The following is an 18,384-nucleotide window of genomic DNA, read 5'->3' as shown; positions in this document are numbered from 1 at the left end:
TCTGTTACATAATAAAGGAAGCACTCTAAATGTATTTTTCCACTGGTGTTTGAAATCATTCAGCTCCTGTTGGCGCTCCACGCAGATCATTTCCTTTAGCACTTTTCTGAGAAACAATCCATAACGGAACTATAAAAATGATTTGCCAACGGGGCTTAGATTTATGGTCCATTTACTGTGTAACCATAGTTGTCCTAGAAGAATATATAAATCCTGTCATGGATGCACGATGTCTGTGTAGGAAAGCTCAACGTCGAGGTGAGACAAAACATACTGAAATGTAGACTGTGATTCCGGGCATACAGCTGGCAAGACTCAAAAGCCCTATATATGTGAAATAAATCACTTTTAGAGTTTGTAGGCATAACTTAACAGTTAAAGAACATTTTCTTGTTTCTTTTAAGTCAAGCTATGCATTTTTTGGAAAGAGGGAGCAACATACAGTAAATCTCATTTTATAAATGAAAAGATGAATAAATGCGCAATAAAACACACTACATTTTAATTCAACACTTCAGGGTTTTGCTCAAGGTGGAAAATTCCCTTCTTTTGTCCAAAATCTATTGGTTATGGTTAGGGTAGGGCAGGTCATGCCTTCCTAGGAAAAACATATCACAGGAAGTATCTCTTGTTGCAAAATCTACATAGAATAGCTTCAACTATTTGTCTTTTAGTTAAAGAGTAATAATAGTAATTAACAGTAATAAAAATGATGGACTAAAAAGTGAAAGCAATGCTCATAATGCGGCGTTAATGGTCAGAAATGAAGAAACAGCCATCAAGTTCAAGTAAGGAGTGTCCTTATGGAAATGCACTGATGTTATTCTCTGCATGACCTTTGACTCTCTCTGATGACGCCAACACTTTAGACTTCAGATGACCAACAGCTGGTAAGTTTGGTATTCCATTTATTCACCTAAACCCTGATCTGGATAGGTCCTACGATTGATTAAACAAATGATAATAACAAAATTGCATTTATGTACTCCTGCGAGAGAGCAAATGCTTCACAGTGTTCAATCCACTGATGTAATATGATTCCTGTCATTTCCCTCGTTCCTGACATTCCTGACTGATGTTTTAACTTTGGAATTCACCTTGTCATCTGTGTTCGAGGTATCAAGCCAGAACTGACCAGCGCTCACTCAACTTCCTTCATCACAGTCCAGGATAAGGTGACTTCCTAGCTATTGCGGCGGTTTTCAGAAAGTGGTTGTATTTTATTTGTTGTGATGTCCTTCAACGTTTCCCTCAAGAAGTTTCATCAACGAAAATTACCTATTTAGATTACCCCAAAAACTGCTTCCCCTCAAGTAGTTTAATCTCCAAGATGATGCTTTAAAAACTTAAATCTTGTTTGTTTTTTTATTAGGACAAACTGTGATGTGCCTATGACTGGAACAGCTTGTACTGATAAAACAGGAAACACTTGAGGCAATAATTCACCCGTCAGCAGCCACATGCCTTGAGGAGAATCTGATCCCAGTTCACAACAATATACTGACTTAGTGTCAGCTATTACATAGTTCATGGTCAAGTGCAGACGCGACTGAAGAGACTTCCATTGTGTGCAGGTTATTTTTCATCCCACTGGGTAATTGGCCCATTTTTGCACACATTACCAACTCCACACAGCAGAAAAGGTCAAAGGAAAATACAGGAGCTACCTGGAATGATTGCTGACAGATTTGCAATTTCTTGCTCTATGACGATAGAACAAGTCATAAAAGGAAGCCCTGTCACACATCTCAATTTTAACTGGTCCCTGCAGGTTTTAAATTGTGATTACGTAAACCAGACGTTTAAAGTGTGGTTTTTGATGTAACTGGATCTCCAGGGATGTGCTGTTCTAAATCACATTTACGGCTTCACTTCACTTAGTCAAAATGCGTTCAGGTGCAATGGCTCCAAGATGCCCTTTAACCAGTTGAATTTCTCAAAAGATGGAACGGATAAGGCGACCTGCACTCTCACACTGATTATAGTCTTTTTCTCCCCTCTTCTTCTTTTCCTTGAGCCAATGATGCATGTGGTTCTTCCAGCCTTTCAAAATTTGTCATTCACAAACCACCAACTTGATCTTGTCAGCATGTAGGTAAATACCTGCAAAGGAGCCCATTCTGAGGGTATTAGTTGCCAATGTAAGAGATTTGGCTAGTGAGGCCTGAGAATGCCTCACTAGCCCTGTCAGTCATTTGAATCAAATGGATTGTGATAAACAGCTTCTGAAAAGCCTCAGCAGAGACCTGATCGCTGCGCTGTGTAGCCATCTATATGTCAGATAGCACCTTTTCCTGATTCCTGGATACAAAATGGAAGCTTTTCAAAATCACACATCCTGAGGCTAAGACTTTAGAGGTAGCAGGTTACCCAGGGTAAACACTCTGAGACAAAGCATTCCTACAGTGGGCTGGGCTCTTACAATCAAGAAATGCCAGCCATTTATAACCTAGAGATACTCAAAAAACAGTCACATCTTTGTGTTTTTGAAAAAGTTATTGTCTACACGAAGTCAAAAGTAACTTGAGCCGGTGTGTGGTTTGAATTACAGCCAAAGCCACGCTGAGCTGGAACATATACGCCTCGCCGGGCGGCTTATTGTTGACCCATACACAGATGCTGGAAAAGATGGCTTTTGTTAAATGTCATGATCATGGGAGTAGTTGGGATCTCACAACATCCTTAGTTCCCCAACTTTGTCTGCATGTCACCTCTCACCTGCCAAAAAGCTAAACAAATGAACAAAGCAAGCTCGATGTAGGCACAGTGTGTCGGTGTCTGCAAGATGCTTTGTAGGCTGTCAAAGTACCAGCATGTGCAATGCATTCACATGAGGCATGTCTGAGCCTGGATTTACATCACAGAACAAGGCTGATGTAAGGTGAGGAATTTCAGGTCAGGTTACCAAGGCACCTCACATGTTGAATTTTTGATAACATAAAAAAGAAAGGGGGGGCTGCACGGTGGTGTAGTGGTTAGCACTGACGCCTCACAGCAAGAAGGTTCCAGGTTCGCATCCCGGTCTGGGCCTTTCTGTGTGGAGTTTGCATGTTCTCCCCGTGTGTGCGTGGGTTTTCTCCGGGTACTCCGGTTTCCTCCCACAATCCAAAGACATGCATGTGTTAGCTTGATTGAAGACTCTAAATTGCCCGTAGGTGTGAATGGTTGTGTGTCTATGTTCGTCTCTATGTGCCCTGCGATAGACTGGCGTCCTGTCCAGGGTGTACCCCGCCTCACGCCCGATGTCAGCTGGGATCGGCTCCAGCATCCCCCGCGACCCCGACCCCGGGATAAGCGGTTGAAGATGAATGGAATGAATGAAAAAAAAGAAAGGAATATTTCTTGACACTCCGTCCTTAGTCACTTGGTGCTAGTGCCTAAATTATTTACTCTCTTTCTTTGGTTTTACCAGATCATCAAGTGAAATGGACCAAATGTTTAAAATAAAGGTCAGAACTTATAATGTCATACTAACTTCTACTGTCGTGATAATGCATGGACAAATGTGCACAAGTGTGATACAAGCAGCTTTTGCAGACCACAAGATGACACAAAACAAAGAAAAACTACAACAAAACAAGTTTTTCAAATATGGCTTGGTCTAAAGATTGTATCCTTCAACTAATTATTTCCATCAGACTAGTACTATGCTGATTGATCTGTTATTGTCTAGGTGTGTAGCTCTAGACAGTTAAAGAGGAGATAGTAAAGCAGGTCTTTTAAAAGGAAAAGGAAATGTCAGACAAAAATGTTTCGCCAAAGCTATAAATCTAGCCTCGTTGGGTCAGCCAGTGGAAATCAGCTGCAAGGAGAGAATAATGATAGACATTAAAGGTCTTTGGAATAAATCATTTTAATCATAAGCAAATTATTGTTCAGCTTTTAGCCCCTGGTGTGTGGCAATGTCTGCAAGCATTTGCATAACACACCGCTTTTCAGACAAAGCTTATTATACAGAGCCGACAGCATTGGACCAAAAAACTAAAATAAAAGTTGTTCTTGGCACAGTTGTGACATACTAAATGTTTGCAGGATTTTCCACTTAACAACAAACACAGCCATGAATGGAAACTTTTTTTAAAATACAAACATCTCTCCTGAAGAATTGTACAATGCCAAAGGTGGAGAATCATTAACAAATGTGTGCAATCTATCAAAGGAATAATACATCAATTGTTAATATATTTTCACCCAACTCTACTCATAATAAATGCTGAGAGCATTTCATGTAATGAATCAGATGTTTAAATAGCTGACTGAGTGGCATTATTTTGAGATAAGCTTTGTTTGAACTGTACCTGTTGGCTTTACCTGGCCAACAATGGTAATAATATATATCTATCAATACCACAGCAGTACTTGGTAAACAGCTTTAACAAATATCTACAACACATCAAGCGGCGTGAAGAATCGCTCGCTATTAAACCGCTTCAAGTTCATGTAGGATTCTCAGGTCTGCTGAGCCCAGCAGATGTTTTCCTCAGTCCATGAGTCTCAGACCACAGCTATATAAAGGCAGTATAATTACTGGACTGGTCTGAGAACAGCTTGCCATGCCCTTTCTCTGTCACACACATATGCACACAAACAAACAAGCCACTCATATAGTTATAGCACGAAGACCTACATATGGCTCACCAAGTTCAATTAAGTTCAAAAGTATAATTGGAGATTTTTGGAAACACGCAAATATGTTTTTTTCTTTGCTGATAGTTAGATGAGAAGATTGCAATGCTCGTGTCTGTACGGTAAATATAGCTAAATATGCAGACTGGACACAGGGGGAAACAGCTAGTTTGGCTCTGTTGGAGGTAACAGATGACTCAGTTTGCCAACCAACAAGTGCTTAAATTTAAAGACTGCTATGCTAGCAGTTTCCCCATTCCCAGTTTATGCTAAGCTTAGCTAACAATCTGCTGACAGGAGCTTTAAACTTACTGTACAGATCAGATTATCAAGAAAACAAATATGCGTACTACCCAAAATGAACAAACAAGTCCTTCAAAATGTCCTCATCACAGTTATTAGCTATTGTACTGTTGCTTTTGTTTGAATTATTCTTGCTTAATTAGGAAATATAATAATTTCTGGGCATTGTAATTAAATTCACTTTCAGATGTCCCTTTAACTGTAAATACAGTCAGAGTGTTTTTGCAGCAAGATTGATTGTTCTGTTGCAGAGAAAACACGCTTTAAAAAGTTAAGTTTCTTATGAGGCCACTATGGCTGCAGAGGAAAACAGAAAATCTTCTTTCCCACACTAGTTGAGTGATGTGAAGGAACTTTTTTATGTATCACCTTAGCAGTTTTGGTCGCCTCAAGGTGTTGTAAATTTGTTCTCCCATTCTAAGGAGGATTATCGACTGCACGTGACTTTGAAGCTCCTGGATTTCCAAAACACCGTTCAGACTTCTCTGTGAGTTGAGGGGATTTTAATGAGGGGATTTTGACTCAAGTCATAGATGGCCGGCTCCCATAATCAGGCCATCTATCTCACTTTTATACCTGGAGTGCCTTACTGGCTCCTTCACTCTGACGGGACAGATACTGCACTAAGACTAAGGGCTAAGGTGGGTGCTGTGTTTTACTCTGCCTTAGAGGTGCACATGCTAATAGTGGGTGACAGTGGGTCAATGATTAGTGCTGTTGGACTCTGTTTTGAGGCTGTTTGTGTGTGCATAATTCCATTTAAGCACATTAAATGGAGATTTTTAGCTTACCATTGATATGAATGAATGAGTGCCAGACACATTGTTTCCACTGTTACACTGCAGCCGTGTGTCGTCTAGCTCAGTCAAGGATGGAGTTGTAATGTTTGGCTGAGTCGCGCTCGTAGTTTGATGTGTCTGTATGGTTATACCGTTGCAGCCTGGCGTCGTTTTCAGGCACCCCTTAGCTTAGCATAAAAACTGAAAACCAAGAGAAACAGCTAGCTCTGATTGACGCAAACAAAAATCTTAAAATAATCTGCCTACCTGGTCCTCTAAATTTGTACAAATTAACCTATTAACCAAAATGTCTCGGAACTCTTCCTGAGCTGGGAGCAGTGTCTACCTTGAAGCTCCACTGCTTGGTAACCTCACAGTGATGACAAGACTACAGGAAATAGTTTGTGTAGTCTACGGATTAAACAAACAAAATACTGTGTTAATGACAGAAGTTAGCTTTAGAAGTGCTGGTAGGTGGATTTTGTTAGCATCCAACAGAGCCAGGCTAGTTGTTTCCCTAGTTCCCAGTCTTTATGCTAAGCTAAACTAAGCGCCTGCTAGCTTACGCTTCCTATTTTGTGGACAGGGAACTCATTGTAACTGCTCCCTGTCAAGCCTTTCCCTTAAACAACCTTAACTTTTAAACGTCGACTGAATCATTAAACATTCTGAATTCAAGTCAGCTGACAAACTGAGCCCTCCTATTTCATGTGAGAACAAAGCAGAAGTTGCCTCAGACCTGGCTTTCATTATGACGTATTTTTGCCAAATGTACCACAAAAGACACATGTACAGCACAGAAGAGTTGGCACGCAGCGGCACTTTGATTGACGTCAACTAATGATGCATACTGTAGGTCCATGTGATGCAACGCCGTCGTTAACACTAACTACCGCTATCGTATCAGACCAGAAAATGGAGCACAGATGCTGACATGAGCGTGAATGATACCACCTGTGGTTTGAACCCATTCTTTCCTGTCTCTGTATTGTTTCAGCAGACGATGGCAAGGCCTGTGGTGTGCGAGTGAGCCTGTTTGTGAGAGGTTGTACAGACTGAGAAAGTGAGTAGGCCTAATGCACACAACATATTTCAACTTTGAATGAAAATATCTCCATGGATGAATGGTAGAACTGCTCCTTTCAAGGGTTGTTCTTTTTTTTATTTCTGGACTGGACCCTTAATGTGATTTGTCACAGATCATCTGATAGTTATGCATCTGTCTTTAATTGTTTGTTTTTTATTTTAGCAATTCATAAATCACTTTTTAGACCAATCTTAGCTGCTGTTTTTCTTCAAAAGCAAAAAGGGAATCAAATAGCAATTTTGACTAAGTAGACAGCACATACTTTAATAAAATTTGAAAAGTGATACTTTGCATTATAATGACAACACTTACTTAAAGATTTCAAGATCAATCTAAAAAAAACACTATCACTAAGGAAACAAAATAATCAAACATAGAGAAGTGATAGGCTACTAATTCTTAGACATCACAGACTGGGTTAAATGGATAAAATGTAATGAACTAAACTGAACTGAGGTGGATGGAAATGGGAAAAAGAAAGAGAGCAATAGAAAGTTACAGAGATGGAAAAGTAAAGGAGAAAGAGAGAAGTAGAGCACCAGAGAGAGTGGGTACATTGTCCAATCGGGTCGTCCCAGTCAGAGCAGAGAGAGGAGCGGCGCTCAGATCAGCCCAGAGGCTGACAGCTCTCTGACAGGGATTAGAGGACTGCCTGTAAATAATAGGGGTTCAGAACTGGGGCACCTTGCTTCTTCACAAAGTGCTCATTTCTCATCTATCACTCTTTCCCTCTCTCTTTTTTTTCCTCTGTTGTTTAAAGGTTTAAGTCAAGGATATTTCCATCAGCAGAATAGTGACATGAGAGGTGGAGCATAACTGAATTAAATACCATATGGTGTAAAGTGGAATCATTTTGGCAACCATCTGTGTCATTTCAAAGAAAAACATTCAAATTTCCAGGAAAATGAAGGGAACGCAAAGTAGCAGACTTTGACATAGCTGACATCATTGATGCAAACTGAACATCTGTGGGCCAGACACAGACCCAGCCTTAAAATAGGTACAGTAGGTAGGAGGTAGGCAACCTGCAGAGTATATTCATTCGCTCCTTTTAAAAGCAAACTTAGGGGAAAAAAGACAGTTTTCAAGTGGTCTGAGGAAGAGGAGGTGTAACCTTCAAGTGTGGCATGTATAGATAAGCTTGATGGGATAAGATTAGATGCTGTTGCAAGAAATGTCAGTGACACCTTGGGGCTTGAAGAGTAATCAACACGGATTATGAGACAATTGTCCCCTGGGCACAGTCCTGTAAGAGCCCCCCCGAGCCCTGTCTACATGTAACAACACATCTTTAACTCACACAACATTTTTCATACATTTTAGTTTCTCTGTAGTTGTTTGATGTCTATTTTAGTGGGTTTACTTTTTCCATGAGGTCGTTTTGTCTCTCTGTGCTTTTCAACGTCTTGTTTTAGTTGTTTTGCATCACTTGACGTAGTCATTTTGGGTCATTTGTAGTTGATATGTTGGTTTATGTATATGTTTTTGCATCTACTTTCAGTCATTGAGAGTATCTTTTTTGTTGTTTTATCTTGACAACATTGTATGAGTCTAGGCCCCTGACCCTTTGGGCCCCTGGGCCTGTGCCCTGTAGGCCCATTCAGTAATCCGTCCAAGCACGGGGGCATTTGTATCCATCATGCTTAAGACCCAGTTTAAAATCGAGCCCATTGTGACCACGTGAGCTGCATGATGATGTATAGGATGTGCAGATGTGTGTCCGGTATACACATTGAACTTATTCAAGTCTGTTTTAAAACAATACACATACAAAATACTGCACAAAAGATTAAAGATTATACAGATTGATTTTGAAGCATAACTGTGGATTTTGCCCCCCATCACCGGCATTGAAATTCAGTGAGGAAAGGATGTCTCAAAGCCATATGGAGAGGAAAGATCATTATATTAAAGCAACCAATAACTCTTTTAACTCCATGTGAGTAAAGATAGTCTCGAACTAATCTGGATCTGTCCTTTAATTTGAAATGAAGCAACAGTAACACATGTGTCAAAGGGTCCTCGGCTTGGCCATGAGAGTCTTAGGGTTTCCAGATACGCCCTATAACCACCGCGCTGAGGAGGAGGAGGAGGAGGAGGGGGAGGAGGATCGGGTGAAAGTGGAGCGGAGGGAAAGGGAAGAAAAAGAAACCGTCCCCTGTCAGAAGTATGCGTGGCTCGTCCTCTCAGACCTTACGTCAGCCCGGACTGTTTAACAGACTTGTCAGCCCCGTTCCGGACGCACACAGAGGCGCACGGAGATGACAGCGACGGGACGACGAGGATGTAGCACACCTGCGGGGAGCGGCATGTCGTGCCTTTAAAGCGGGACTAATTCTGGATTCAATGCATTTGCAGTTCCACACCAGTGATGAGTTGGCTCCTGTTGTGGATTCTAACTGCAGCCGGGATTCAACAGGTGGGATGGAGGATATATTTTAAGACTTTTAAACGTTTTTAATGGTCATGAATAACTTTTAGGCTGCAGGGGAGTTGTGAGGATAACATTATTCTGAAAATATGCTTCTCTATTTCCCATTTAGTGTCTAGATTATTTACACCATGAAAAGCCACTATAAACATATGGAGACTTGTAGTGTGTTTCTAGTACTTCATAGAAAGTTGCTTTCTTTCTCTTCTTGCTAGAAGAACTACAGAAACCCTACTATAGAAGGTTACTCCACTTCTTTCTTCATGGTAGCCTAACATAAATCAATGTAGCCTAATAACAAAAACAAAACAAAAATTGTAGATCTGTAGATGTGGCCCCAAAAGTTAATTCAGTGCTGCCTTGCAAGTTTTGACAGGGTGAGCTTGATTGGATGGGCTGACTAACCTGGCCCCATTTTTCCCCTCTAAATGTCCCTGAAGAGAAGTCGTTTTGTCATCAATCATTCTGGAGTCAAACCTGCAGCCCGTGAGATGCTGGCAGTTGCCACACTGCAGATTCACATCGTTTATTATATTTTACTGCCACCTCGTGGTTTTATAGGAAAGAGCTTTTTTAAAATGGCTTCATCAATGTTTTCCTGTAAATTCCCCTCATTATCTATCTATCAGTCTGTGGACCAGCTTTTGGAAATTGGGTGCGTGGGTAAAAGAAGAAGAAACAAACAAACAGACAAATAAAAACAAAAAGTAATGACTGTAATCAAAATATGCTCAGAATATCCGCCCAAATGTTGATATTGTGCTTAAAAAGGTCATAATATGTAATTTCATATTTAATGCTATTATCATTTTAGTCAATAATATAATGTTATGTTGTGATTTTCATCATTCTTCTTTTCATAGCATCTTTAAAAGTATGATCATGTCTGAAACTGTTCAAAGCCATGTTTCCAATTTAAGTACCACAAACTTTTGCAGGGAGATTTAAGAAAACATTACACCAGCATCAGTGTTTTGTCTATTCCCCCCTGGACGTTTAGGAAAAAGTGTGTGGTTCTGGCGTGTGACGCACCAAACGTCACCAAACTTTTCCCCTAGCATTTCATTCATTCTTTCAATGATTCAATCGTGATCAAATTCTGTTTTGTTGCAGTCAAACATTTAATAGATGGTTGCTGTACGGCGTTTCCTTACGCGCAGTTTTAAAAGTACAACTCCTGACCCCAGTATGAGCTGCTCTCTTCTATGGCGGAAGCGCGCTCCCGTCCTGTGACAGCTATATGGTTTGGGCGCGTTCACGGAAGACGCAGGGGCGTCTTCGCTAAATCAATTATCTGTATTTAAACATGTACTGTGAATGCAGTGGTATGTGTCCATTCATGTATGTTAACTGTAAGGCCTGATGTATTGATATTCGTTTTAGGGACCTTTTTTTTTTTTTTTTAACTCTGTTTGATGCACATTTGTTTAATAATATAAACACCCCTGTCTTTGAGTATAATGGTATCAATTTGGGGTTGTTTGGTCTACCGGAAAAAAGGGAAGTGTTTTAGTTGCATGGCAGAATCTCTTTAGGGAAGAAGCAATATTACGCGGTCCTGTACCCTCATCCATGTGAGTTATTTTGCAAACTTTTGTTAGCTGAAGCCTTGGTAGCAGAAGTGCTTTTGTTCAGTCTTTGTATAAATAGTATTTTTTTTCTTTTCTTTCTTTTTTATCATCATTTCTGCACCAGATGCACAAATACGCCTGGTGGTGGAAAAACAATTACACCATATAATATCATTTTTGCCTCACTGCTGCCTTTTGTGCCAATCTTTAAGACCCTCGACACTCTACCCTTGAACTTTGCGGAAGTGTTTGTCCATGCCTGTGCACGGATCAGAGGTCATTTGATCTGACAGGAGGGGAAAGACCGTCAAACCTGCAGCGGAAGAGGGGTCATCAGTCATTGTCACACAACAGAGAAAAGAAAACACTATTATGATTAACTGGCCATCACAAAAACATGACAGCAAAACATTCAGAGATGATGAGAGCGGGGAGTTGTGTCATGAGTATCTAAATGTGCAAAATCTAAATATTTTGAGGATCTTTCTCCTGCTCAAGTTTTCTTCTGTTTCTCTAATTGATTTAGTTACTCCGCCCTTTCCAGACAGCGATTCAATTATTAAAAAAACAAAATCATGATGAATTTAGTCAGAAAATATGAACCATGTCAGTCTGATGATTGCATTAGGCTAACCCTTTGTTTTCATAATTTACTTATTAAACGCCCACCTCTCTCTGCTCTCCTGTCTTTGTCAGAGTGATGGACAGCTTTTGAGCTTTTTTTTATTCCTTCTGAGCCTGAGGACTAAACAAACTCATGTGAGGAATGTCTTAGTGGCTCAGCCGTGACTAAAACTCATTTATCTGCATTAGTTTTCAACAGGGTGCACAGCAGTTATTAATATGACCATGTTTCTACAGAAGTGCAGAGAACAAGCTCAGGGGTATGACATAGGGTACAGCTTGCATGAGATGATTAAGCATGTTTGCAGATTAAGTGTGAATCCACGTATGTGTGTGTGTGTGTGTGTGCGTGTGTGTGTGCGTGTGTGTGTGCGTGTGTGTGTGTGTGTGTGTGTGTGTGTGTGTGTGTGTGTGTGTGTGTGTGTGTGTGTGTGTGTGTGTGTGTGTGTGTGTGTGTGTGTGTGTGTGTGTGTGTGTGTGTGAGCGTGTGTGCGTGTGTGTGTGTCTTTTATGGGTCAGAAGCTCCTTACTAGTCCAGTGTGGGTGAAATTATGATTTATGAGTATAAAGACAATATTAGTACTGTTTGCCTCACTGTCGAGTTGAGTCAACAGTGTGATGGCTCTGTCTGCTACAGCTTTAGTGTGTATTAATCATTAACACTGTGTATTTATTATTTCTTCATGTGAGTTGAATTAAAATTGACATACGACATATACATGTGCAAAGGTTCCATATTAGTTTAAAGGTCCATTATTGTGCTCATTTTCAGGTTCATACTTGTATTTCCATGTGAATATGTTTACATGCTTTAATGTTAAAAAAACAAAACTTTATGTCTCTCATGCCATCCACATATACCTGTATTCACCTCTCAAGGAAAAGTGCAGCCTGCTCTGATTGATTAGTGTTCCTGGTTCTTATACATCTGCGCTCTCAGAGTCTCTACACCAGGGGTCAGAAACCTTAGGCGTGGGTGCCTACATTGGCATGCGGTAGCTTAATCAATGTCACACTAGCAATGAGTGTGCATGTTTTTTAGAAATGATGAATTGCCCTCTCCTCCACATGCCAAATGACATTTTTCACAGTCATTGGAAGGTGTGCAGCCTGTTATTTATGTTAGTTTTATTGACTTTTTTCCCATCTGCATTTCTTGAAGACCCGCCCTACTGAGCCTCTGATTGGTTAGGGTTAGGGTTCGGTAGATGGTGGCACACCAATTAACAAGAAAACTTTGAAAAGGCACTTTATATCAAAAAGGTTGCCGACCCCTGCTCTACACTATCATTGCAGCTGGAAATGACTGTAATGACACAGCAGCAGCACTTTCTACCAATATATAGTATAGTTCATACAGTTGTGACATCACAACTGTATGAAGTCTTGAGGGCACATTTAAAGGCATACTTACTGAATACCAGCTGTGTGCATTTCACTGTGAATTTAGCATTTAGATACTTTGATACTCGCAGTATTCATAAAGCTCCTTGACATGCTTTATAATCCAAAAAGACATTCACTTTTTTTAATTTTTAAGGATGTATAGTTAGTTTTAACGTTAACTAGTACTTTTCTTTTCCTAATGCAACCCTGTGTCTTACTCACTACATGATGACCCAGAGACCATCTTCCGGCATTTTTTCTCAAGCACACTGTGTTCTCAAAACAATCAGAATAGAATTTGGCTTCTAAAAAGAGATATCTTCTGTCAGAAAAACATATTCTAAAAGACAAGTTTCCTCTGCTGAGACTCGTGTATCCATTGGCCAAAACTAACCTCCCAAGTGTTAGGCCGTTAAGGTGGCTCATGTGGCCTGTTTCTGTGAGAACATCTGCTTTTAAGAACTGTTAACTGTGTGATCTTGGCTTCAGTTTGTGAGAGTCAAAACACACTGGGGTGGGGGTTCATTGGCAGGATTTTTAACTGTTGCCGATTTTAAATATATATGATGATGTAAGACTTACAGAGTGTTACACATAGAAGACAAGACTGTCATTGCTTTAATAAGAGTATCTCCAATGGGTGTTTAATTCATTTTTATAGGCTTAATTGATTTATTGCACAGCATGAGCAGACCGTGTGTTTCACCCGTGTGGGCAGTGAAAGAGAGCTTCGACACCATTAGGATCAGCAAGTTACTGAGACAGGGTTACCAAAGAGGGCAGGATATGAAAGAAAGGATTAAAGACATTAAGAGTATTAATGTTAATGAGGGTACAGAGATTCATTAATTGCATAATGAAAAAGCAATTTGTCATACTGTGAACAAATACATATTTTTAGCTAAATGGCTGCTGCACATCATGGTTAAACTGAATTATTTTTTGAAAAAAGTTGTTCGTGATCATATCTTTAGGCCCTGAATTGTCCACTTTCTGCTCTCTAGGCCCACTCCCAGAATTCCACTGCCATGCCGCCTGCCACAGCTGTCACATCCCCAGCTGCGGACTACTTCAACCGCACGCAGTACTGCAAGTGGCCCTGCGAGTGCCCCAAGATCACCCCTAGGTGTCCGCCAGGCGTTAGCCTCCTCATGGACGGCTGTGACTGCTGCAAGGCGTGTGCCCGGCAGGTGGGCGAGGTGTGCAACGAGGCGGACACATGTGACTACCACAAGGGACTGTACTGTGACTACAGCTCGGACAAGCCTAGGTACGAAAAAGGAGTGTGTGCATGTAAGTGTCACTCATCAAAATCGACAAAACAACAGATTTTATACAGCAGGTTTCAGTTGATTTTCTGATGTATTTTGGGTTCACTATACACACTGCAGCACAGTGACCAGATTGTATTTGAATGTGTTTGCTGCCATATCAACACTGTTTGGCCTAGCAACAACATCAATACTGATGCATTTTAATGTTGTCTGTTTGGTACCACAGGCAGCTGCATGCAAGCCATTCTTTCAGCTTGCAATGGGCCGAGCTCTTTTTGCTGCTATCAGTGTGATATGCTGCTCAGTTAAATCACTACAAACACAATGACAGGAGGAGATAAGATAAAACTTTATTGTCTGTTCAAACAGGAATTTGTCTTGCATCAGCAGTTGCATGTCCACAAATGTGATGTGGCTCATATAACAAACATGGAAGTAACTTGCTTACATCAAAAGCCTGACTTCCATGTGTTTTGGTGGTGTTTACACATAGGAAATAATATCCAACTCCTGGACATGCAAAAAAACGTTCAGTATTAAAGGTATAATATGTAGTATAATCCTAAAAAGCTATGTATAAACTGATAAAAAAAAAAAAAAGAGTATTCTGTGTGTGGTGGTGTCTGTATCGGCAGAGATTTTGCCCTCTGCCTGGATTTTCTGATAACTTGGTATTTCGAGAGGGACAGGGACTTATCTGGGTGTTGCTTGGCCCACGTAAAGGTTTAGCCCCTAGCCAGTAACAACGTGCAGGCTGAGCAGCCCTCTGATTCCCAACTGACACTTTTTGGTGCTCCTCCCCCTCAGCGTCAGATACTGAGTCACAGAGCACAAGGTAGACACAAAGAGCGACATTGAATCTCTGCATTCACTCATAATCCAACAGTGCAACACACTCTAGCAGAAATCTTTGGAGGTCTACGGGTGTTCATTTGCGCTTTAAACGTAACCGCTGTGAAACAATCAGAAAATACTGTTTTATTGAACTGACTAACTGAACGGAGCTCGCTCTCTCCACTCAGTCTGTGATTCCCACTGTCTCACTCTGTCTGGCCATTGAGTACAAGCCGGGAAAGAGAGGAGGGGCCGACTCTAAATGTTGTGTTTTTACTCACAGTAAGAGATACTAGCCCTGAATTTATGTCTAAATCTAATTAATGCATTCCATATCCACCAAAATACAGAATTTTGGGTTGTACGTTACAATATAATAACTTTCAAAATATGTTTTATGCATTTTATCATTTACAGCATTGCATTGTGTGATATCAGCCTGCAACAGAAAGTGTCAAACCAGGATTCATCATATATATCACAGATTTTAACCATTAAGATTGTTTTTATTCATAACTATGTGGATCATCAATGCATTGACATCAATATAGCTTCCTGGTGTTTGCAGATTGCCTTGCATGTCTCTATAATATGTGACTGTTTGTTCCTCCTCTCTCCCAGATATGGTGGGAACAGGCTGTGAGCATGATGGCGTGATTTACCGTAATGGGCAGAGCTTCAAGCCCAGCTGTAAATACCAGTGTGTCTGTGTGAACGGTGCCATCGGCTGTGTGGCACAGTGCACAGAGTCCCAGCCTCCGCGGGTATGGTGCCAAACTCCACGCCGTGTCAAAGTCCGGGGACAATGCTGTGAGCAATGGATCTGTGATGAACCCAAAAGAGGGCGCAAGACGGCACCGCGGCACGCAGTAGAGGGTAGGATGCCTTGGATACAGTAGGCTATGTACACTAAGGGGTAGGGTGAGGAGGGGTGGGGGTGTGTTGTGTAATCTGTTGGTGAAGTTGTTATTTATCTTGCAAACTCTCTTTGATTTTCTCTTTTTACGATTTCCAAAAGCACTGCTGAATCTCCTAAATTCCTTGCAACCCACTGAAAGAGACTGCATCACGGTTCACAGGGTAGCCGTTGAGTTGTTGTGAACATCGTTGCGAGCTAAATCAAAGGGAATGCTTCAAATATTGTACAAGAACACAAAAAGGAATTACTGCTAGGGGATGGGGAAATCATCTTATGTCAGCAAAGTATAGGTTCAGGAGGGTTTTTTTGCTCATGAGTAGATGCAGTTCTCTGAATAACTTCATGCGCACAGTTAAATGTATTGTACCTATATAAAAAAGTTTTTCAATAGCATATGGATACCATTGGGTTTGATAAGTAGCAGCAGCTGTGTTTGAAATTAGAAGTACAAACATCTGTAGTTATGTGAGTCCAGAAGGACCATTAGGTTTGGGTGTGTGCGTGTGTGTGCAGGGACAGACCAATCCTTTACAGTGGAAGCCCTCACACAGTTTTGGGATCACGGCCAGTCATTTATTGCAGCAGTGCTGTAGGGGGATCAGTAAGAAGGAAGATCTCTTTGTGTTGCATAAGGATACAAATCATGTCCAGTTCACACAACAAACACAGTTTAATGATTTAGATTAACAGAGACAGAAGAAGGGGATGCAGTGTGCTTTTATTTCAGGGCTTTTGACTTCTCTGTTGTCAGTTTAAATCATTGTGTTGACATATTTATAATTGAACATGATCTTTCATTATTCATTTTGGTTAAATTTCCTTAAACTGGCATGACGCAAAGTTTGGAATTGAGCCAAGATGTATCACTTTGTATCACAAATGAATGATTTTTTCTAGCTGTTTGTTGATCATCTATTTACCTCACTTCTCTATGCTGATCCAGCTGCCCCAGCTGAGACCAGGAGCTGGCACAACAACTGCATTACCCAGACTACCTCATGGAGCCCCTGCTCAAAGAGCTGTGGCCGTGGCCTGTCCCTGAGGATATCTAACGCCAACGAACAGTGTGAGCTGGTCAAAGAGTCTCGCCTTTGCAACCTGCGGCCCTGTGAGGTCGACATCACTAAACACATCAAGGTAGTGATTTTCTTTAAAGATCCCATATTGCAGGCGATAAAGGAGTGTTTCAGAGGGTGAATACAGGTATATTCAGACAGACAGTGTGTTGGTCTGCCGGCCCAGATCTTCACTTCAACGGTTAAGCTGTGTTCACTTGCAATCAGAAAATCGACAACTTCAAATTTCTGAGTCAGTCTTGTAGTAAGGGCAGAAGTGTAATAGGAACATGTGTGTGTGTATGGATTTAAGAGGTTAACATATAGGGGGCAGACTGGAAGTAGAGAGGTAAATGTGTTTTAATAAAGTTTACAAAAGAGCAAAAAAATAACTAAAATAAACATAGTGACCATGAACGTGGCAAGATGGAGGGCTACAGGCGTACCTGCAGTTACATCTTACCGCCAAAGAGGCCGCTAGAAACAAGGTATCTCAATTCTTATGGAGTACAACTTTTAAGAAGGCGAACATGTTCTAGTAGAAACCCAAAATACAAGAATTAATCTGAAAAATGTGTATAATATGGGACCTTTTATATTTTCAAAAGATAATTTTCATGATAAAAACTGGACGCCAAAAAAGTTCCCAGACTTTACATCTTCCTACTCCCTTTCTCCATCAGCCAGGAAAGAAATGTCTGAACATATACAGGGAAGACCTGCCCTCAAACCTCACCATCTCTGGCTGCACCAGCAGGAGGCAGTACAGGCCCAAATACTGTGGCGTCTGCACAGATGAGCGCTGCTGCATCCCCTACAAGTCCAAAACCATCGACGTAGAGTTCGATTGTCCTAACGGGAAGGGATTCACCTGGAAGATGCTGTGGGTCCAGGCCTGCTTCTGCAACCTCAGCTGCAGAAATCCCAACGACATCTTTGCCGAGCTGGAGAGTTACTATGGTAACTCAGAAATCATGAACTAACATGTGGCAAATCATGCTCTCTCCTGACTTTCTTCTTGCTTCTTTTTCTTATGCAATGTTCTGTATTTGTTTTGCGTACGATTATGTTCAAGGTATTTTCTAATGGTCTTTTTTTCCTTTTGGAAGAATCTGTAAATATGAAATATATATATATGTGTGTCTCCAGATTGGATTCATAAAGCATGATGTGCTTTTGAAGAATATTTGAAGAACTGCTTTGCAAATGAAAAAATGTTCAGCCAGTGAGTGTGTGAAATATTGAAGGCTTTATTTATTTATGTAGCTTTTTGCATATGTAATAACATATGTGATGTTCTTAAGGTGCTTTAAAGAGCCGAAAACATTGTCTGTCTTTAAACTCACAAGTACACGTAGATAATACGGCTTTACTGTAGGCATTGTTCTTTATATTTCATGAAATTGACTTTATAATTCATGTTAAAGGGCAGAAACAGACTGAGATGCCAAAGACAAAGCCTTATTTTAGAACCACATATCCAAATATGCAATAA

At 40.7% G+C, this 18,384-nt stretch overlaps 1 protein-coding gene across 1 annotated transcript; it reads left to right on the top strand.

Moving 5' to 3' along the window:
* Positions 1 to 9,019: 9,019 nt before the first annotated feature.
* ccn4a (cellular communication network factor 4a) lies at positions 9,020 to 18,275 on the top strand. The gene is made up of 5 exons (XM_083925777.1): positions 9,020 to 9,214; positions 13,812 to 14,100; positions 15,537 to 15,791; positions 16,778 to 16,971; positions 17,573 to 18,275. Exons 1-5 carry the CDS (start codon positions 9,167 to 9,169, stop codon positions 17,870 to 17,872), a joined length of 1,086 nt encoding a protein of 361 aa, XP_083781903.1. The 5' UTR covers positions 9,020 to 9,166; the 3' UTR covers positions 17,873 to 18,275.
* The last annotated feature ends 109 nt before the right edge of the window (positions 18,276 to 18,384 follow it).

The sequence above is a fragment of the Echiichthys vipera genome (assembly GCF_963691815.1).
Source record: "Echiichthys vipera genome assembly, chromosome: 13".
In the NCBI taxonomy this organism is placed as follows: domain Eukaryota; kingdom Metazoa; phylum Chordata; class Actinopteri; order Perciformes; family Trachinidae; genus Echiichthys; species Echiichthys vipera.
Note: the sequence above shows the minus strand (reverse complement) of the source record. Positions and strands in the feature narration are given on the sequence as shown.